The 23,171-nt window shown below is 42.6% G+C and overlaps 1 protein-coding gene and 1 pseudogene across 1 annotated transcript; one reads left to right on the top strand and one right to left on the bottom strand.

Annotated features, from left to right (window-relative positions):
* The first annotated feature begins 7,061 nt into the window (after positions 1-7,061).
* Positions 7,062-11,990, top strand: LOC127911478 (proline-rich protein 15-like protein B; annotated as a pseudogene).
* Positions 11,991-16,259: 4,269 nt separating this feature from the next.
* LOC118357651 (pyridoxine-5'-phosphate oxidase-like) lies at positions 16,260-22,552 on the bottom strand. Its single transcript, XM_035734977.2, has 7 exons — positions 21,973-22,552; positions 20,408-20,532; positions 20,211-20,310; positions 19,301-19,354; positions 18,983-19,111; positions 16,775-16,845; positions 16,260-16,664 (listed from the first exon to the last, which is right to left on the bottom strand). The coding sequence occupies exons 1-7, from the start codon at positions 22,159-22,161 to the stop codon at positions 16,499-16,501; spliced, it is 834 nt and encodes a 277-aa protein (XP_035590870.1). The 5' UTR covers positions 22,162-22,552; the 3' UTR covers positions 16,260-16,498.
* Positions 22,553-23,171: the final 619 nt, after the last annotated feature.

Here is a 23,171-nt window from a genome sequence, read left to right as displayed (position 1 = left end):
TACTGTTTTAATTTTTGTTACAAGCCGTGTTTCGTTAAAGCCTATTTATTTTTGTTACAAGCCGTGTTTCGTTTAAAGGCTGTGTAAAGTTCATTTGTTTCAATGTACCGGTGGGCACCTGTGGCTTATAGACATGTGCGGCGTATTTATGTACAAAATACATATTTTTTAATAATTCAGTGGGTGCGGTTTATATTCAGGTGCGCTTAATAGTCCAGCAATTACGGTATGCAGAAATCCAGGTAATTCCAAAGGGTTCACATACTTTTCAGGCCACTGTACCTTATTTGCATTGGTATTCAGAACTTTTGCCATGAGACTCGAAATTGAGTTTCAGTGCATCCTGTTTCCATTGATCATCCTTGAGATGTTTCAACAACTTGATTGGAGTTCACGTGTGGTAAATTCAATTGATTGGACATGATTTGGAAAGGCACATACCTGTCTATATAAGGTCCCACAGTTGACAGTGCATGTCAGAGCAAAAACCAAGCCATGAATTCAGAGGAATTATCCTTACAGCACCGAGAAAGGATTGTGTCAAGGCACAGATCTAGGGAAGGGTGGCAAAAAATGTTTGCAGCACTGAAGGTCCCCAAGAACACAGTGACCTCCATCATTCTTAAATGGAATAAGTTTGGAACCACCAACACTCTTCCTAGAGCTGGCCACCGAGCCAAACTGAGCAATCAGGGGAGAAGGGCCTTGGCCAGGGAGGTGACCAAGAACCCGATGGTCACTCCGACAGAGCTCCAGAGTTTCTCTGTGGAGATGGGAGAAACTTCCAGAAGGACAACCATCTCTGTAGCACTCTACCAATCAGTACTTCATGGTAGAGTGGCCAGATGGAAGCCACTCCTCAGTAAAAGGCACATGACAGCCCCTTTGAGTTTGCCAAAAGGCACCTAAAGGACTCTCAGATCATGAGAAACAAGATTCTTTGGCCTGAATGCCAAGCGTCACGGTGGTGGCAGCATCATGCTGTGGGGATGTTTTTCAGCGGCAGGTACTGGGAGACTAGTCAGGATCAAGGGAAAGATGAACGTAGCAAAGTACAGAGAGATCCTTGATGAAACCTGATCCAGAGCATTCAGGACCTCATACTAAGGTTTGCCTTCCAACAGGACAACAACCCTAAGCACATAGCCAAGACAACGTAGGAGTGGCTTTGGGACAAGTCTCTAAATGTCCTTGAGTTGCCCAGCCAGAGCCAGGACTTGAACCCGATCGAACATCTCTACAACATATTCTTAGGGCTTGGGACTGGATTATATCTAGCTTTTTTTAAAGATGTTTGATCTGCTGAGCCATATGCTATACTTCCATTTAAAAACCCTTCCTCCAACCCTCATGTTATACAGCTTGATAAGTAGGCCTTCCTTTCACACCCTAACCCTTCTCTACATCGAAGGAAAATGGCCACCACCACTTAATTTGCCTGTGCCTTCCATATGACTGACTCAAGGCACAGTACAGGATCCATCGTTCCCCTGCCTTTCTTGAGCACACTGTGATCTGGTGACATTCATCCTCTACTCTCCAGAAAGTATGTCAGCCTTTCCTTTATCATCCTTTCCATACATTTACATACGTGGAATGTCAACGCTATCAGCCTATAGCTTTAAGGACTTGTCGGGTTTTCCACTGGTTTCCGTATCGGCATCACTACCACCTGGTTCCAACTTGCAGACAGTTTTCCTTTCTGCCACACCTTATTGTAAAGGTTTAATACTTTCTCCATTGCAGTGTCACTGAGATGAGCCATCATGATGTAACACATCTCATCCTTCCCAGGAGATGTTACCGAAGCATTAGCTAATGCTCTCTTCATCTCAACCAACGTAAAAGGGGCATTCAATGTATCCCCCACCATCTCTCTCTGACCCAGGACCCCTGGATGTTCTCCTCTGACATCCTCTCTCCCACGCTATCCATCTTCTGTCAGATTATTTGATGTGCACCTTTACAAATGCCTGGGCTAACATCCCTGCCTTCTCCATATCTCTCACTAAAACAATCTCCCAATTTTTGAGCACAGTGAGATCCCAATCTTGTCTCACCCCACTCATCCTCTTAATCATCCCCCATACCTCTTCCACAGGAGTGGTCCTGCCTATGTTTCCACAGAACTGGCGCCAATACCACCTCTTAGCTGTCCTAATGATACTCCTTACTGCATCTTGTGCTTGTTTATACTGAATCAGGTGCTGGTAATTATGGGACCTTTTCGACACTGAATGCCTTGTTCCTACACTTCAATGCTTCTCTCTACTCTTCAGTCCACCAGGGAACTGCATTACTCTTTCTCCCCCTGTACCCATATGAATCACCTGCCTTGCTCTTTCTCCCCCTGTACCCATATGAATCACCTGCCTTGCTCTTTCTCCCCCTCTACCCATATGAATCACCTGCCTTGCTCTTTCTCTCCCTGTACCCATATGAATCACCTGCCTTGCTCTTTCTCCCCCTGTACCCATATGAATCACCTGCCTTGCTCTTTCTCTCCCTGTACCCATATGAATCACCTGCCTTGCTCTTTCTCCCCTGTACCCAGAGGAATCACCTGCCTTGCTCTTTCTCCCCCTGTACCCATAGGAATCACCTGCCTTGCTCTTTCTCTCCCTGTACCCATAGGAATCACCTACCTTGCTCTTTCTCCCTGTACCCAGAGGAATCACCTGCCTTGCTCATTCTTCCCCTGTACCCATATGAATCACCTGCATTGCTCTCCCTCCCCTGTACCCATAGGAATCACCTGCCTTGCTCTTTCTCCCCTGTACCCATATGAATCACCTGCCTTGCTCTTTCTCCCCTGTACCCATATGAATCACCTGCCTTGCTCTTTCTCCCCCTGTACCCATATGAATCACCTGCCTTGCTCTTTCTCCCCCTGTACCCATATGAATCACCTGCCTTGCTCTTTCTCTCCCTGTACCCATATGAATCACCTGCCTTGCTCTTTCTCCCCCTGTACCCATATGAATCACCTGCCTTGCTCTTTCTCCCCCTGTACCCATAGGAATCACCTGCCTTGCTCTTTCTCCCCCTGTACCCATAGGAATCACCTGCCTTGCTCTTTCTCCCCCTGTACCCATAGGAATCACCTGCCTTGCTCTTTCTCTCCCTGTACCCATATGAATCACCTGCCTTGCTCTTTCTCCCCCTGTACCCATAGGAATCACCTGCCTTGCTCTTTCTCCCCCTGTACCCATAGGAATCACCTGCCTTGCTCTTTCTCTCCCTGTACCCATAGGAATCACCTGCCTTACTCTTTCTCCCCCTGTACCCATAGGAATCACCTGCCTTGCTCTTTCTCTCCCTCTACCCATATAAATCACCTGCCTTGCTCTTTCTCTCCCTGTACCCATAGGAATCACCTGCCTTGCTCTTTCTCTCCCTGTACCCATAGGAATCACATGCCTTGCTCTTTCTCCCCATGTAACCATATGAATCACCTGCCTTGCTCTTTCTCTCCCTGTACCCATATGAATCACCTGCCTTGCTCTTTCTCCCCCTCTACCCATATGAATCACCTGCCTTGCTCTTTCTCCCCATGTAACCATAGGAATCACCTGCCTTGCCCTTTCTCTCCCTGTACCCATAGGAATCACCTGCCTTGCCCTTTCTCCCCCTCTACCCATATGAATCACCTACCTTGCTCTTTCTCCCCATGTAACCATAGGAATCACCTGCCTTGCTCTTTCTCTCCCTGTACCCATATAAATCACCTGCCTTGCTCTTTCTCTCCCTGTACCCATAGGAATCACCTGCCTTGCTCTTTCTCTCCCTGTACCCATATGAATCACCTGCCTTGCTCTTTCTCTCCCTGTACCCATAGGAATCACCTGCCTTGCTCTTTCTCCCCCTGTACCCATAGGAATCACCTGCCTTGCTCTTTCTCTCCCTCTACCCATATGAATCACCTGCCTTGCTCTTTCTCTCCCTGTACCCATATGAATCACCTGCCTTGCTCTTTCTCTCCCTGTACCCATATAAATCACCTGCCTTGCTCTTTCTCTCCCTGTACCCATAGGAATCACCTGCCTTGCTCTTTCTCTCCCTGTACCCATAGGAATCACCTGCCTTGCTCTTTCTCCCCCTGTACCCATAGGAATCACCTGCCTTGCTCTTTCTCTCCCTGTACCCATAGGAATCACCTGCCTTGCTCTTTCTCTCCCTGTACCCATAGGAATCACATGCCTTGCTCTTTCTCCCCCTGTACCCATAGGAATCACCTGCCTTGCTCTTTCTCCCCATGTAACCATAGGAATCACCTGCCTTGCTCTTTCTCTCCCTCTACCCATATGAATCACCTGCCTTGCTCTTTCTCTCCCTGTACCCATATGAATCACCTGCCTTGCTCTTTCTCCCCCTCTACCCATATAAATCACCTGCCTTGCTCTTTCTCTCCCTGGACCCATAGAAATTACCTGCCTTACTCTTCCTCCCCCTGTACCCATAGGAATCACCTGCCTTGCTCTTTCTCCTCCTGTACCCATATGAATCACCTGCCTTGCTCTTTCTCCCCCTGTACCCATAGGAATCACCTGCCTTGCTCTTTCTCCCCCTGTACCCATAGGAATCACCTGCCTTGTGGCCTCTATTATTGAGATCAACCCGAGACAGTCTGTTCACTCAACTCCCGAAATTTACCCCACTCCGTTTTTCCAAATATCCATCTCCTCAATCCATTTCCTACTGATTATTCCATCCTCAATCCTACAGTACACATGACAGGATAGTGATCCCTACCCCCTGTAGATTCCTCCAAAACCTTCCAACTACATATGCCTGCCATTGATCAAAGTAAGGTCCACTTGTCCATTTACATCAGTCATTAACCCTCCTTAGAGCATACTATGAGCATTCAAATTCCCACACCACATTACCCATCTCCTATCCTGACCTTCTACATTCCCAAGGGGCATCAAATCTAGTCTTTTACACTAGTTGTAAAAGTTCACTATTCGCATATTCCCCTCTCCCAACCACACCAATATTACTACATACTCCTGTTTAACTCCCTCTCCCATGTGCCTATATGGGATCCTCCGCTTTATAAAGGTAGCACCCCCCCCGAAATACCTCACTGCCTGCTCTGTTGATGATTTGTATCTTCTTAGTCTTTGATTGTAATTTGTCTGTGCAATTAATCAATTGCAGCTGTCACAACCTTCCTCATGTCTACTAACATTATTATGTTTTCCCCCATTCTGCTCCCTACATCATGCCCAGCCTGCATCCCACTCTGCACTGGAGTACCTGCTCTTCTAGGTGCCAGTCAGTGTGATCACCAATAGACACATCTCCTTCATATAGAGTTGATCACGATATTGATTGTAGCCTGTGGAATGTTGTCCCACTCCTCTTCAATGACTGTGCGAAGTTGCTGGACATTGGAGGAAACTGGAGCACACTAATCGTTCACGTCTATCCAGAGTATCCCAAACATGCTCAATGGATGACATGTCTGATCAGTATGCAGGGCATGGAAGAACTGGGACATTTTCAGCTTCCAGGAATTATGTACAAATCCTTGGGACTTGGGGCCGTATATTATCATGCTGAAATATGAGGGGATGACGGTGGATAAATGGCACGATGATGAGCCTCAGTATCTAGTCACGGTATCTCTGTGCACTGTTTGTTGTGCATGGTTTATGTCTGCCCATACCATAACCCCACCGCCACCATGGGGCACTCTGTTCACAACATTGACATCAACAAACCGCTTGCCCACACTAGGTAAGACACGTGGCATGTGGTTGGTGGCCGGTTGGACGTACTGACAAATTCTCTAAAACAACGTTGGAGGCGGCTTATGTGAGAGATATGAATATTAAATTATCTGGCTACAGCTCTAATGCACATTCCTGCAGTCAGCATTCCAATTGCACACGCCCTCAAAACATGAGACATCTATGACAGAACTGCACATTTTAGAGTGGCCTTTTATTGTCCCCCAGCACAAGGTGCACCTGTGTAATGATCATGCTGTTGAATCAGCTTCTTGATATTCCACAACTGTCAGGTGGATGGATTATTTTGGCAAAGGAAAACTGCTCACTAACAGGGATGTAAAATATTTTTGGCACAAAATTGAAGAGAAATAAGCTTTTTGTGCATATGGAAAATGTCTGGGACCAACACTTTACATGTTGTATTTATATTTTTGTTCAGTGTAATTACAGAATACAGTTAACTTCTTCACAATAATTAGCAAAGGCTGAGTCACCTTAGAATCTTAGACATGTACATGAAAACACACATACAAAAAGTGTACTGGATAATTTATTGGTGCCTCTGCATTAATATGAAGTGTATGTATTTATTTGATCATTTACAATAGGCCAACATAGCCAAAATATTGATCAACATGAACACTCATGAGAAATAAAGGTGATAAAAAAATATTAGTGAGACATAAGAAAATATTAGAACAATAAGCCCAGTGTGCAGGACCCATTGATTCGTACAATTTGTAACGCTCATCTCCAGTCTGAATGCTTAAAAAAAAAACAATACAAGTAACAACCTTTGATATTATAACACGTAAAAGTGAACTACGTAGGCTTTAGGAAACACAACCAACTAAAGAGATTGATGGGGAGGGGAGCAGGAGAGGAGGGGGACCCATGTACCCCGCTTCAATCAAGCAGGCTTCAGTTACCCACTTGGCTTCAGTCACACCCAACGTTGATTCAGGAGACAAATCCAGCTGTGGCCTCCTCCTTGTCAGACGTCTCACACTGGGCAGACCAGGGTCCTGGGATGGACAGCTCACACAGCTCCCCCACATACTTTAAATTTTATTTTATTTGACTGAACCTTTATTTAACTAGGCAAGTCAGTTAAATACACATTCTTATTTACAATGACGGCCTACCAAAAGGCAAAAGACCTCCTGCGGGGACAGGGGCTGGGATTAAAAATAAAATATAAATACAGGACAAAACACACATCACGACAAGAGAGACAACACTACACAAAGAAAGACCTTAGACAACAACAACACACCATGCTAGCAATGCAACATGACAACAACATGGTAGCAACACAACATGGCAGCAGCACAAGATGGTATCAGCACAAAACAGGGTACAAATATTATTGTGCACAGACAACAGCACAAAGGGCAAGAAGGTAGAGACAACAATACATCACGCAAAGCAGCCACAACTGTCAGTAAGTGTCCATGATTGAGTCTTTGAATGAAGAGACTGAGATAAAACTGTCCAGTTTGAGTGTTTGTTGAACCCTGAGGACCTCAAATTACAATGGCTTGAGAAAGTATTCACCCCCCTTGGCATTTGTCCTATTTTGTTGCCTTACAACCTGGAATTCAAATAGATTTGGGGGGGGGGGTTTGTATAATTTGATTTACACAACATGCCAACCACTTTGAAGATAAAAACATTTTTTTCTTGTGAAACAAACAAGAAATAAGACAACAAAAAAAACAGAACTTGAGTGTGCATAAATATTCACCCCACCAAAGTCAATATTTTGTAGAGCTACCTTTTGCAACAATTACAGCTGCAAGTCTCTTGGGGTATGTCTCTATAAGCTTGGCACATCTAGGCACTGGGATTGTTGCCCATTCTTCAAGGCAAAACTGCTCCAGCTTGTTCAAGTTAGATGGGTTCCGCTGGTGTACAGCAATCTTTAAGTCATACCACAGATTCTCAATTTGATTGAGGTCTGGGCTTTGACAAGGCCATTCCAAGACATTTAAATATTTCTCCTTAAACCACTCGGGTATTGCTTTAGCAGTATGCTTAGGGTCATTGTCCTGCTGGAATGTGAACCTCTGTCCCTGTCTCAAATCTCAAAAAGACTGAAACAGGTTTCCCTCAAGAATTTCCCTGTATTTAGTGCCATCCATCATTCCTTCAATTCTGACCAGTTTCCCAGTCCCTGCAGATGAAAAACATTCCCACAGCATGATGCTGCCACCACCATGCATCACTGTGGGGATGAGAGGTGTTGGGTTTGCGCCAGACAAAGCGTTTTACATGATGGCCAAAAAGCTAAATTTTAGTCTCATCTGACCAGAGTACCTTCTTCCATATGTTTGGGGAGTCTCCCACATGCCTTCTGGCTCACACTAAATGTGTTTGCTTATTTTTTCTTTAAGCAATGGCTTTTTTTATGGCCACTCTTCCATAAAGCCCAGCTCTGTGGAGTGTACGGCTTAAAGTGGTCCTATGGACAGATACTCCAATCTCTGCTGTGGAGCTTTGCAGCTCCTTCAGGGTTGTCTTTGGTCTCTTTGTTCCCTCTGATTAATGCCCTCCTTGCCTGGTCCATGAGTTTTGGTGGGCAGCCCTCTCTTGGCAGGTTTGTTGTGGTGTTATATTCTTTCAATTTTTTAATAATGGATTTAATAGTTCTCCGTGGGATGTTCAACATTTCTGATACTTTTTATAACCCAACCCTGATCTGTACTTCTCCACAACTTTGTCCCTGACCTGTTTGGAGAGCTCCTTGGTCTTCATGGTGCCACTTGCTTAATGGTATTGCAGACTGGTTAGACTGTAAACTCTCAATCCAGACCCACATCAAACATCTCCAATCCAAAGTTAAATCTAGAAGTGGCTTCCTATTTCGCAACAAAGCATCCTTCACTCATGCTGCCAAACATACCCTTGTAAAACTGACCATCCTACCAATCCTCGACTTCGGCGATGTCATTTACAAAATAGCCTCCAATACCCTACTCAACAAATTGAATGCAGTCTATCACAGTGCCATCCGTTTTGTCACCAAAGCCCCATATACTACCCACCATTGCGACCTGTACGCTCTCATTGGCTGTCCCTCGCTTCATACTCGTCGCCAAACCCACTGACTCCATGTCATCTACAAGACCCTGCTAGGTAAAGTCCCCCCTTATCTCAGCTCGCTGGTCACCATAGCATCACCCACCTGTAGCACGCGCTCCAGCAGGTATATCTCTCTGGTCACCCCCAAAACCAATTCTTTCTTTGACCGCCTCTCCTTCCAGTTCTCTGCTGCCAATGACTGGAACGAACTACAAAAATCTCTGAAACTGGAAACACTTATCTCCCTCACTAGCTTTAAGCACCAGCTGTTAGAGCAGCTCACAGATTACTGCACCTGTACATAGCCCATCTATAATTTAGCTCAAACAACTACCTCTTTCCCTACTGTATTTATTTTATTTTATTTATTTATTTAGCTCCTTTGCACCATATTATTTTTATTTCTACTTTGCACATTCTTCTATTGCAAATCTACCATTCCAGTGTTTTACTTGCTATATTGTATTTACTTTGCCACCATGGCCTTTTTTTGCCTTTACCTCCCTTATATCTCACCTCATTTGCTCACATCGTATATAGACTTGTTTCTACTGTATTATTGACTGTATGTTTGTTCTTCTTGTGCAACTTCTTCACAACAGTATCTCGGACCTGCCTGGTGTGTTCCTTGTTCTTCATGATGCTCTCTGCGCTTTTAACGGACCTCTGAGACTATCACAGTGCAGGTGCATTTATACGGAGACTTGATTACACACAGGTGGATTGTATTTATCATCATTAGTCAATTAGGTCAACATTGGATCATTCAGAGATCCTCACTGAACTTCTGGAGAGAGTTTTTGCTGCACTGAAAGTAAAGGGGCTGAATAATTTTGCATGCCCAATTTGTCCGTTTTTGATTTGTTAAAAAAGTTTGAAATATCCAATAAATGTCGTTCCACTTCATGATTGTGTCCCACTTGTTGTTGATTCTTCACAAAAAAATACAGTTTTATATCTTTATGTTTGAAGCCTGAAATGTGGCAAAAGGTCGCAAAGTTCAAGGGGGCCAAATACTTTCGCAAGGTACTGTATTTATATTATTAGGAAAAAAGTCTGTTGACGCTTTACCCTAATTGTTCCTGTAAGTCACTCTGGATAAGAGCACCTGCTAAATTACTCAAATGTAAATTTATATGAACATTTTCACCAGATTTGACCTTTGACCCCTTGAAAATGGCCTTAAAAATCGATACATAATGTGACATCCAGCCTAACTTTGTGTATCACCCAATCCTTGTTTGATCTAGCATGGACGAAAGCCTCTAACACGCTATTTTTTCCAAGCACTTTCTCCAGGTTGACTGTCGTACTTAACTCAAAGGCACGTGCAGTCAAAAATGGGATTTTCCTGATGTTTTGTATATATTTCCACACTATTGGGGTAGTGTAAAAGCTGTTTGAAAATACTGCCTGAAACTTCAGCCTGTTTTGGTTGGATGGAGTTATGGCCTGCCTGGTGACATCACCAGGTGGTAAATGAGTTAATAAACCAATAACAAAGAGACTTCCAAACAGGGTTGGAACTTAAATTATTTTCCAATCGTTTCGTTCTGAACAGAAACATATTTCTTGGGGTTCCGTTCCACTGTTCTGGCCAGCAAAATAAAGCTCTGAACGGGTTCGAACCAAAAAACTTTTTTTTTTATTGTTCCTTTTTAAACTTCAGATTTTTCTTCTTACATTTAGCTCAACATTAAATTATTTCACCAATCAGTGCGGATAGAGCAGTGGAGTGTGCTATGGAGCGGGCAAGCTATTTACATGCATTGGACAGACAAGTGTAGGATGTGACACATTTTGCGGGTGTTGGAGAGCGCGAGAGAGGGTGGAGCAGGAGGTTTGGCTTGAAGCACTGGGCATCTTGTTGTTTGACATGCATTATCTGAAATAGGCCCACAGAATTATACCTATGGAGGAGCGGCTTCTATGAAGGAACGTTGTGAACATCTTTGAACTTCAGAGAGTTGGCTTCATGTTGGACCAGCTAGCTAGCTAAAAGTAATTAACCGGTTCCCATGCTTTTAAAATAATGGTTCTGTTCCGGAACAGTATAGATTACTTTTGTTCCCAGTTTTCGGTTCTGTCCCCTGAACCTTTTCCGGTTTTCGGTTCTATTCCGGTTTCAACCCCTGGTTCCAAACCTCCGTCAATAACAGACAGTTTTCAGTTTTCCCCTCCCACAATCACAGTAATGTCCATAATTATGACCCAGAAATGATTTGATATTGAGGTAAAAACAGCTGCATTGGACCATTAGGATAAAAGTTGATCATCATCAGCTTATGCAATTTTATTTAAAGGTGCAATATGCAGAAATTGCTCTGCCATTTCCCGGTTGCTAAAATTCTAATAGTTTGCCAAATTTCAGTTTATGTGACGAAACAAGCAGTGTAGAGAATCATTGTACCGTCGAAACCGCTGTGAAATATATTTTCAATAACCCAAAATACTGAATTTTCAGATGTTTGAAGCTTCTGTACAAAAGCTTTTGTTACTAAGTAAGTTTAAGTAAGTCGCAAAAACTAAACTTAAGAATAGGAATCATACAAATAGCGCACATAGAACAGATCTACCGCTTCTTACACTTGCTTTCAATGAGAATGACAGATCTATAACTAATATTCCTATGTGAATTTGTCACCCAAAAAGTTACATTTTGTAGCTTTAAGGTCTGGATAATTTTCACTTTAGTCTGCCAATCAACTACAAGAAACATGTCAGCATTGTCTCAAGAATCCCCCCTCCATTTGTCTCTTGAACTTGAATCCTCTTGCTGTGCAACTGTCACAAAGACCCACATTACTGATTGACAAAACCCCTTTCCCTCCCTTGGTCTGCACCCCCTCCAGCCTCTGTCTGTGCCGTGGCTGACCCTGGCTGGTGGAAGCTGACCTTCTCAAGTAAGAAGTCTGAGGTCAAGGTTCTGTACAAGATCCCCCCCAGAGTATGGCAATGACACTGGGAATAAGAAGCATTCCAACAGCTCTCAGATCCCCACAGACAACCAGTTCAGTGCAAGACTGGAGAAGATAGTTGATAAGTCGGTCACAGAAGTTATCCCACTCTGGTCGCTTCAAGAAGATCCGTGCCACACTGGCTGAGAACTCAATGTTGTCCCCTGAACATGGTCTTAGTGATGAGAACCACAGGGCAGAGAAATAACATACATAACGCATGTGCATGTGCATGCGCACACACACACACACACACACACACACACACACACACACACACACACACACACACACACACACACACACACACACACACACACACACACACACACACACACACACACACACACACAATACCTATGAACAACAAACAGCCACGTCATTCACAAAAACGCAGCAAAACATATATATACAGTGCTCAAAAAATAAAGGGAACACTTAAACAACACAATGTAACTCCAAGTCAATCACACTTCTGTGAAATCAAACTGTCCACAACACTGATTGACAATAACTTTCACATGCTGTTGTGCAAATGGAATAGACAACAGGTGGAAATTATAGGCAATTAGCAAGACACTCCCAATAAAGGAGTGGTTCTGCAGGTGGCGACCACAGACCACTTCTCAGTTCCTATGCTTCCTGGCTGATGTTTTGGTCACTTTTGAATGCTGGCGGTGCTTTCACTCTAGTGGTAGCATGAGACGGAGTCTACAACCCACACAAGTGGCTCAGGTAGTGCAGCTCATCCAGGATGGAACATCAATGCGAGCTGTGGCAAGAAGGTTTGCTGTGTCTGTCAGCGTAGTGTCCAGAGCATGGAGGCGCTACCAGGAGACAGGCCAGTACATCAGGAGACGTGGAGGAGGCCGTAGGAGGGAAACAACCCAGCAGCAGGACCGCTACCTCCGCCTTTGTGCAAGGAGGAGCAGGAGGATCACTGACAGAGCCCTGCAAAATGACCTCCAGCAGGCCACAAATGTGCATGTGTCTGCTCAAACGGTCAGAAACAGACTCCATGAGGGTGGTATGAGGGCCCGACGTCCACAGGTGGGGGTTGTGCTTACAGCCCAACACCGTGCAGGACGTTTGGCATTTGCCAGAGAACACCAAGATTGGTAAATTCGCCATTGGTGCCCTGTGCTATTCACAGATGAAAGCAGGTTCACACTGAGCACATGTGACAGACGTGACAGTCTGGAGACGCCGTGGAGAACATTCTGCTGCCTGCAACATCCTCCAGCATGACCGGTTTGGCGGTGGGTCAGTCATGGTGTGGGGTGGCATTTCTTTGGGGGGCCGTACAGCCCTCCGTGTGCTCGCAGAGGTAGCCTGACTGCCATTAGGTACCGAGATGAGATCCTCAGACCCCTTGTGAGACCATATGCTGGTGCGGTTGGCCCTGGGTTCCTCCTAATGCAAGACAATGCTAGACCTCATGTGGCTGGAGTGTGTCAGCAGTTCCTGCAAGAATCCAATTGAGCACATCTGGGACATCATGTCTTGCTCCATCCACCACAGACTGTCCAGGAGTTGGCGGATGCTTTAGTCCAGGTCTGGGAGGAGATCCCTCAGGAGACCATCCGCCACCTCATCAGGAGCATGCCCAGGCGTTGTAGGGAGGTCATACAGGCACGTGGAGGCCACACACACTACTGAGCCTAATTTTGACTTGTTTTAAGGACATTACATCAAAGTTGGATCAGCCTAATTTTGAGTGTGACTCCAAATGCAGACCTCCATGGGTTGATACATTTGATTTCCATTGATAATTTTTGTGTGATTTTGTTGTCAGTACATTCAACTATGTAAAGAAAAAAGTATTTAATAAGAATATTTCATTCATTCAGATCGAGGATGTGTTATTTTAGTGTTCCCTTTATTTTTTTGAGCAGTGTATATACACTCCCAATGTGGACACCACACTCACAAGTACACCGATAACATTGTTACCATCTAAATTCTCACTCACACCCATATAAACAATACTGTTCAAGGTTCTTGATGCACAGACATATTAGAACGTGTGGCATCTTTGTGTGGATAGCAAAGTACCTCCAACAGTTAATTTCAGTGAGCATTGCACTTTTCAAGATTTTCAAGAGTATGGCAACAAATATGTTGCCTGTGTCTGAACAAGGGCTCATGACCAGTAATCTGGAGTGAATATATGTTAATTAAAGTATATGAAATAATGAAAATTACGTTTAGCTTTAAAGGTTTGTAATACATATACATGTTACACATAATAACCTTGGCACAACTGCTCTCACATCAGCTCTTTTAACATTAATATACAGTTGAAGTCGGAAGTTTACATGCACCTTAGCCAAGTACATTCAAACTCAGTCTTTCACAATTCCTGACATTTAATCCTAGTCAAAAAAATCCTTATTTTAGGTCAGTTAGGATCACCACCTTATTTTAAGAATGTGAAATGTTAGAATAATAGCATATCATTATTTATTTCAGCTTTTATTTCTTTCATCACATTCCCAGTGGGTCAGAAGTTTACATACACTCAATTAGTATTTGGTAGCATTGCCTTTAAATGGTTTAACTTGGGTGAAACATTTCAGGTAGCCTTCCAAAGGCTTCCCACAATAAGTTATGGGGATTTTGTCCCATTCCTCCTGACAGAGCTGGTGTAACTGAGTCATGTTTGTTCTGCCCACACATTTTCTATGGGATTGAGGTCAGGGCTTTGTGATGGCCACTCCAATACCTTTACTTTGTTGTCCTTAAGCCATACAAAATGTCCTTAAGCCATTTTGCCACAACTTTGGAAGTATGCTTGGGGTCATTGTCCATTTGGAAGACCCATTTGCAACCAAGCTTTAACTTCCTGACTGATGTCTTGAGATGTTGCTTCAATGTATCCACTCAATTTTCACCCGTCATGAAGCCATCTATTTTGTGAAGTGCACCAGTCCCTCCTGCAGCAAAGCACCCCCGCAACAGCTTCACAGTTGGGATGGTGTTCTTTGGCTTGCAAGCATCCCCCCTTTTTCCTCCAAAAATAACAGAGGTCATTATGGCCAAACAGTTCATTTTTTGTTTAATCAGGCCATAGGACATTTCTCCAAAAAGTACAATCTTTGTCCCCATGTGCAGTTGCAAACCATAGTCTGGCTTTTTTATGGCGGATTTGGAGCAGTGGCTTCTTCCTTGCTGAGCGGCCTTTTATGTTATGTCGATATAGGACTTGTTTTACTGTGGATATAGATACTTTTATACCTGTTTCTTCCAGCATCTTCACAAAGTCCTTTGCTGTTGTTCTGGGATTGAGTTGCACTTTTCACACCAAAGTATGTTCATCTGTAGGAGACAGAATGTATCTTCTTCCTGAGCGGTATGACGGCTGTGTGGTCCCATGGTGTTTATACTTGCGTACTATTGTTTGTACAGATGAAGGTGGTACCTTCAGGCGTTTGGAAATTGCTCCCAAGGATGAACCAGACTTGTGGAGGTCTACAATTTTTTTCTGAGGTCTTGGCTGATTTCTTTTGATTTTACCATGATGTCAAGCAAAGAGGCACTGATTTTGTAGGTAGGCCTTAAAATACATCCATAGGTACACCTCGAATTGACTCAAATGATGTCAATTAGCCTATCGGAAGCTTCTAAAGCCATGACATATTTTCTGGAATTTTCCATGCTGTTTAAAGGCACAGTAAACTTAGCGTATGTAAACTTCTGACCCACTGGAATTGTGATACAGGGAATTATAAGGGAAATAATTTACCTGTAAACAAGTGTTGGGAAAATGACTTGTGTCATGCACAAAGTAGATGTCCTAAACGACTTGCCAAAACTATAGTTTGTTAACAAGACATTTGTGGAGTGGTTGAAAACGAGTTTTAATGACTCCAACCTAAGTGTATGTAAACTTCCGACTTCAACTGTACACACTATATATATATATATATATATATATATATATATACACACACACCTTAATATACCTTAACATACGTCTATTTCAAAGGCAGTTTTATCCAGACACGGATTGCCCGTGGAACCAATCCATAACAAATTCAACACAAGGACTTCAGCCTAATAGACTATCGTTATTACATTATGGCAGAGAAACTGCTGTGGATGTGGTCCATTAAAATACATATTAACAGCTAGACAAAACATGTAGGCTATCCCTGCTCCAATAGAATGGAACTCATGTACGAACGTTAAATAACTGACACAGTACTGGAGATTGTGCTTTTTACAAGTACAGTTTCTAGAGGTTGTTGAGGCCTGCGGAAACACATTGCTGATTTTCTGTCAATCATTACCAAACATTGACTACTCTCCTAGACAGACTTTGCACTTCATGAGTCAGAAAAGGCAAAGCATTCCATACAGCATATTCAAATTAGTAAAACCTTGTGTCACGGGTTATGTGCCAGACTGTATAGTTCATAGTTGCATCACATGAATCATGTTCCATTGTTGCCTTGAAGACAATAAACAATCAGGCCTCCTTACCAACCAGAAAATGTCTCCTTTATTTGGTATAAAACAATACCAATTGAACAGAACAGCAAATTATGGCTTAATAAGATACACATCATATAGCACTTAGTTATTCAACATCAAAATGTTCCTCATGTATTGAAATAATGGTGGTTTGATTGATGATGTTGACATCATGAGTGAGTTGTACGCTAGCCCCAATCTCCAGCCTGCTCTCTAGTCCATTTCCCCTAACCGTCCTTGTCAAGGGGATAGCCTCTGGTACACCCAGCCCGCCTCAGCATGATGTTGATGCTCTTCTAGAACACTCTCTCCATGTTTCGGCCGTGTGAAAACAATACGGTCATGTAGCCTGTTGGTCTGACCCTGCCAGAACTCTATCATGTAAGGCTTGACGATATAGCCTCCCCTGTTGGAAGGCAAAAACAAGAACAGGCTTGCATGATAAGACCACTTACTGCACAGGTTTGGCATGGCAAAGTCATGTAGAATTCCTGGTGATTTGATAGTAATACTAACCAATAGTCAGGCATTGGGACATCTGTGTCCTTGTACTTTTCCTCCAGCTCCACATTTTTCTGTCTCAGGTACTGCAGAGTGAAACAAAACCGTCAAATGGGCGATTCCAAGCCAGGACAGACCAAGAATATTTTGTGTATCTCAGATTCTGGCAATTCTCACAGAGAAACATCATTGGGAGGAAGGATGTTTGACAGACTTTTACATTTGTATCACTCTTATTTTTTTATCATGATGAAAGGAAAGTGGTCATTTTAGGCCCTTTGAAAAACTAGTTTTAATGACTCCAGCCTAAGTGTATGTAAACTTCCAACTTCAACTGTATGTCTTAAACCACTCCACAAATTTCAACCACTCCACAAAATGGGGAGGTTTGCAAGCTGAAGAACACCATCCCAACCATGAAGCAAGGGGGTGGCAGCATCATGTTGTGGGGGTGCTTTGCTGCAGGAGGGACTGGTGAACTTCACAAAATAGATGGCATCATGAGGGAGGAAAATTATGTGGATATATTGAAGCAACATCTCAAGACATCAGTCAGGAAGTTAAAGCTTGGTTGCAAATGGTGCTTCCAAATAGACAATGACCCCAAGCATACTTCCAAGGTTGTGGCAAAATGGCTTAAGGACAACAAAGTGAAGGTATCGGAGTGGCCATCACAAAGCCCTGACCTCAATCCCATAGAACATTTGTGGGCAGAACTGAAAAATTGTGTGCGAGCAAGGAACTGAGTCAAACCTGACTCAATTACACCAGCTTTGTCAGAAGGAATGGGTCAAAATTCACCCATCTTATTGTGGGAAGCTTGTGGAAGGCTACCCGAAACATTTGACCCAAGATAATCAATTTAAAGGCAATGCTACCAAATACTAATCGAGTGTACGTAAACATCTGACCCACTGGGAATGTGATAAAACAAATAAAAGCTGAAATGAATAATTCTCTCTGCTATTATTCTGACATTTCCCATTCTTAAAATAAAGTGGTGAGCCTAACTGACCTAAGACAGGGAATTTTTAATAGGATTAAAGGTAAAAAATAGTGCAAAACTGAGTTTAAACGTATTTGGCTAAGGTGTATGTAAACTTCCGACTTCAACTGTATACTGTACATGCCTCCTGTAAGACCCTATGATCCGTGAACCATACATGATACGAAAACATCTTGGCATCATTATACTTCTTTATAGTGTGCTTTCAAGTATGGAGTATTTCGAGATTCTGAAATAAAATGTTTAACATTCATTTATTCAACATAAACAACATGAATATCTCAAAAGTACCCTTTTTGATACATCGTTTGGAATATCCTCTTCAAACACATACAATTTCCAGAGTGGGCTCTCTGGTACCATTGAAGAAAAGACAAATGTAATACATAGACATGTATATTATAGGTCATTACCGATCACAGTCCTCCTTTAGGATTGCACATTCACATTTATTTTAGATTATTTTACTGTGTATATTATTATTTTTATTCATTTAACTAGACGAGTCAGTTAAGAACAAATTCTTATTTACAATGATGGCCTACCAAAAGGCAAAAGGCCTCCTGCGGGGACTAAAAATATAAATAAGTTAAATAAAAATATAGGGCAAAACACAAATCACGCCAAGAGAGTCAACGCAACACTACATAAAGAGAGACCTACGACGACAACATAGCATGGCAGTGTGGGTGATGCTTATAAAATAATAACTTAAAAATTGTATGTACTTGTAGAGTATGTCTTAAAATGAACTAAATCAAAAAGGGTACTTTAGAAATATTATTTTTCATGTTGAATAGATTTCATGAATAGATTCAGAAGAGAAATCTGAATCTAGAGGTACTCCATTATGTAAGAGCATACTAGAAGCACAGTAGTATAATGACACCAAGATGTTGTCTGTATCTTCTACGGTTCACAGATTATAGGGTCTTACAGGAGGCATGTATAGGTTGAAAAAGGACTTAAAATAGCCAATTTCATTATCATTTTCAAAAAAAATGTCATGTCATACATGTCAAGCATCCTTCCTCCCAATGAAGTTTCTATGTGAAAATTGGTAGAACAATCTGCGATACCCCAAAATATTTTTGGGCTATCCTGGCCTGGAATTGCCCAGAATGAACATATTTCATTAATTTCCCTAATTTTGAGGCAATAAGTCTCTCAATGGTGGATGGCAATAATACAGTGGAGTAGCATGGACTGGTTCTTACATTTCTGTCAGGGACGGCAGTGCTTTGTCTGCTCACAATGGCCCCGATCTGGCTACTCTTGGGCCGGGAGTGGAAGTAGTCACAGGAGCTCTGGTAGGGGATTCTCTCCACATTGCCCTCGATACGGATCTGCACACACACATTCTCAAGGGTAGTGCCAACTACTGTACAGCAAATTCAGTGTCATCCTGCATTAGTTAATTAATTCATTAATTAACCACATCACAATGTGTTTTTGAAAATCAAAGATATTTGAAGATATTAAAACAATGGGTTGACAAGTAGGCTACATTTTAAGAGGTCAAATGAAGCACATACCTGCCTGTTGATGGGCTCCCAGTAAAAACACAGACATGCGTAAGGGTTGCTCTCCTACAGGAAGGGAAATGAAAAATTCTGATGTAAAGTCTGCAAACACAAGTAACACAAGGGCTTGGCGATATGGCCCAAATATCATATCACAGTAGTTTTTAGTGTTGATGGTAATTTACAATTTTTTTTTTTTTAATAATAAAAGTTCTACATTTGCTTTATGAGTAGTGCGTGATGCTACGGTGGCAATACATACATTCTACATGATTTTAATGGGTCTTTCTTCCTTCTGATTGTTTTATACTGTTCAATTTAACTTCAACCTAATCATCAATCGCTGCATTTCCTGCACTCATTTTAGATCATTTCCACACTGCCAGCTAACTAGCGATTAGCAGCTAACAGGATTTAGCTAAAACGTGCTGAGAAAAGACAATGTAGCTGTTTGCAGATGTAACACAAACTAATTGTGTAATTATAGAACGCTTGTGGATTTAAATGAAGAAGACAAGTGGAAATAACATCGTTGTCATCAACATTGTTGCATGTGCTGGATTGACCATGCAGACTGAACGGAAGTGTCTCGCAACAACAAATGCGCTCCTTGAGTGACAAGGGGCGGGGCTATGTCTGTGTGGAAAGCGGCATAGATATAGAGAGCGGAGAAGGATGACTCAAGTAGAAGGTGTAAACTATAAAAATAGACGTTACACACATATCACATTTAACAAAACCATACATTCAAAAACTGTTATAGAAGGTAAAGTAAAAACCCAAACCGGTCCGTGCATCAATATCGGTATATTGTAAAATCCTGTATACTGCCCAACCCTAAGAATAGTTTGGCATAGTCCAGTAGTACATACATTTGAGAGGACAGGAAGATGCCCGACTTATGACAGTAGCAGACACTAACCAGCTCTCCACCTTTCCGGCTCTCGTAGTTGGTAAAGAAGCAGAAGCCTTCATCGCTGTAGCCTTTTAACAAGACCATACGAGCAGATGGACGTCCTTCTCTTCACAGAGAAATAAGCAGATTGATTGAAAATGTGTTACAATTTGAGCTTAAGAAGCAAGCATTGTGTTTGATGGAGTATTTATGGGGGTACTCACTTAGTGGATGTGGCGATGCACATTGCATTGGGCTCTCCAATTTCAGGACATTTTGTGGCTTGATCAAACCAATCTCCAAACTGCTTGATGGGGTCCAGAGACACGAGCTGATTCTCCTCAAAGCACTACGACATGTTAATATAATGACACTTTTACATCAAAATGCACATTACATTGAAGACATAAGCAGACATTGACATTTAAGGAAATATATTTTAAGCAATGTCTATTATGCCATCTTCAATACATTTCTGATATCTCTCCAATTACTGGGGTGTATGCAGTGAGGTGAACCTTCATAACATTGTAGATGATAAAGATGTTATGACTAGAGGTGACACAATTCTCTATTCTAGTATGTGGACAGCTGCTTGTTGAACATCTCATTCTAAAATCATGGGAATTAATATGGAGTTGGTCCCCCCTTTGCTGTTATAACAGCCTCTTGTTAAAACTTTCTTCACTGGAACAATAAAGAGCCTGAACCATGAAAAACAGCCCCATACCATTATTCCTCCTCCACTAAACTTTACAGTTGGCACTATGCATTGGGGTAAGTAGCGTTCTCCTGGCATCCATCCACCAAACCCAGATTTGTCCGTCGGACTGCCAGATGGTGAAGCGTGATTCATTATTCCAGAGAACGTGTTTCCACTGCTCCAGAGTTTAAAGGCAGCAAGCTTTACACCACTCCAGCCAATGCTTGGCATTGTGCATAGTGATCTTAGACTTCTGTGTGCCTTTTCGGCCATGGAAACCCATTTCATGAAGCTCCCGAGGAACAGTTCTTGTGCTGACGTTGCTTCTAGAAGCAGTTTGGAAGTTGGTAGTGAGTGTTGCAACCGAGGACAAAAGATTTTTACGCGCTTCAGCACTCAACGGTCCCGTTCTGTGAGCTTGTGTGGTCTACCACTTCGCAGCTATGCCGTTGTTGCTCCAAAGACGTTTCCACTTCACAATAACACCACAGGGCAGCTCTAGCAGCGCAGCAATTTTACAAACCGACTTGTGGGAAAGGTGACATCCTATGATGGTGCCATGTTGAAAGTCACTGAGCTCTTCAGAAAGGCAATTCTACTACCACTGTTTGTCTACAGAGATTGCATGGCTGTGTGCTCGATTGTATACAACTGTCAGCAACGGGTGTGGATGAAATACCGGAATCCACTAATTTTAAGGGGTGTCCACAGACTTTTGCATATATAGTGTATATTATAGGGCCGTTATGCTCCCTTTCGCCAGTGGTGGAGCTGTTGGGAGATGCCCCTTCATTACATCACAAGACGTTGCACGTAGGCAATGTCAGCTTTGTAAGCAGATTTTACATTTGACTAAAGTGCAATGTGATGGAAATGTTAGGGTCATCAAGGTCATTTACACTCCAAAACAGTGCTAAATAATACACCACTGAAACAATGTGGGCAAACTGGATAGGCATTGTTGTGCCGCTGGAATATGCAAGTATCTGCATTTGCCATTGACATTCAACCCAAATTAGAAGGGTAAGTGAGGTAGCTTGTGCCATAACAAGAATGTAAGGAATACAAACTCTTGTTTATTCTCACCTCTTCGTCTCCTTTGTATTTTTTCCGCATGCCACTGAGATCCATGGCTGTAGAATCACTCGTAGATTTCGTGCAAAAGGAACGAGAAAATAAGGCTCGACAGCAAGCTGTCAAAGAGGCACGGGGATGAAAGTATTGACCAATTTCACTGATATTCTTCAATGTACTGAAACTGGGTATGCGCCTCATGCTTGTACAACAACCACGCAAAGCCTGACCGACGTAATCACGTTCACTGTCTCGCGTAAAATATTACGCAAACATTCGCTGACTTTTTTAAACCAAAAACAATACTGTATGAAGAGAGGCAGAGACTGCTTCTCCAGGAGAAATAGGTGGCAAGCTAAGCTTATGCGCAGAACTACGCATATTCGAACTACGCATATACAGGCCGTCAAATCAAATGATTTTTTAAAAAACGAAAATGAAAACGTGTCAGTTTGTAATTTGCACGAGGTTTGAGAAATAACATGTTCAACTAGTTAAGGCATTTGCTCGAATCTTGGTTGTTCCTTTAGATTTCGAGAAAATTACATTATTAAATGAATACAGCTACATGTCGAGTCAAACCATGTTGTTGGAGCACGAGTCTATGTCCTCGGTTGTACACATTATGACTTCCTAACTAGCCGTCATTAGTTAGTTACACCGGCTAGTTACATAAAAAGCTAGCTACATTGTAGCAAGTACCTGGCTAGCAAGTGCATGGCAACAACAGCCTTTAAAAATACACCTGGAGAAAAAAACGAATGGCAACTTCATGCTTTACTCTTGGGTGGAAAGTTATTACAGAAAGCTTGATGTGCAAAATGCTCTGTACACTACCATCCTTTCTTTGATGTCAAACCTGAGCCAAGACCATCACTGTACAAAGATAATCACATTGACAGAAATATGGATTGTATTGTGTAACTCACACCATATACTGTATTATTGGAATGTATACACATTAACACTTTTATTCCATGCAACACAGGTTTTATTGCCTGCATAGAACTGTAGGGCTCCTGAGTGGCGCAGCGGTCAAACCAGTTCAGGAGGGTCTGTGAAGTCCAGCGCATGTGTTTATAACTCAAAAACAAGCATGCATACTGGAGCTGTCTTTTCAGCACCACACAAACACACATCTATAGTTGTGTAGCGCTGAAAGGAGAGCTCCTCCATCCGGTCAATTAGGAATAGTAGTGTTGTAAGCTGGT

This window comes from Oncorhynchus keta, chromosome 24, assembly GCF_023373465.1.
Source record: "Oncorhynchus keta strain PuntledgeMale-10-30-2019 chromosome 24, Oket_V2, whole genome shotgun sequence".
Taxonomy (NCBI): domain Eukaryota; kingdom Metazoa; phylum Chordata; class Actinopteri; order Salmoniformes; family Salmonidae; genus Oncorhynchus; species Oncorhynchus keta.
Note: the sequence above shows the minus strand (reverse complement) of the source record. Positions and strands in the feature narration are given on the sequence as shown.

Bases quoted from the DNA above. Each gene is read 5' to 3' on its own strand.
- LOC118357651 (XM_035734977.2), bottom strand. From the start codon at position 22,161: ATGAGGCGCATACCCAGTTTCAGTACATTGAAGAATATCAGTGAAATT. The intron at 19,355-20,210 runs GTTAGTGTCTGC...CCCTTCCTGTAG, and splicing joins GCCGGAAAGGTGGAGAGCTG to GAGAGCAACCCTTACGCATG. The intron at 19,112-19,300 runs GTATGTGCTTCA...GTGTGTGTGCAG, and splicing joins GGGAGCCCATCAACAGGCAG to ATCCGTATCGAGGGCAATGT.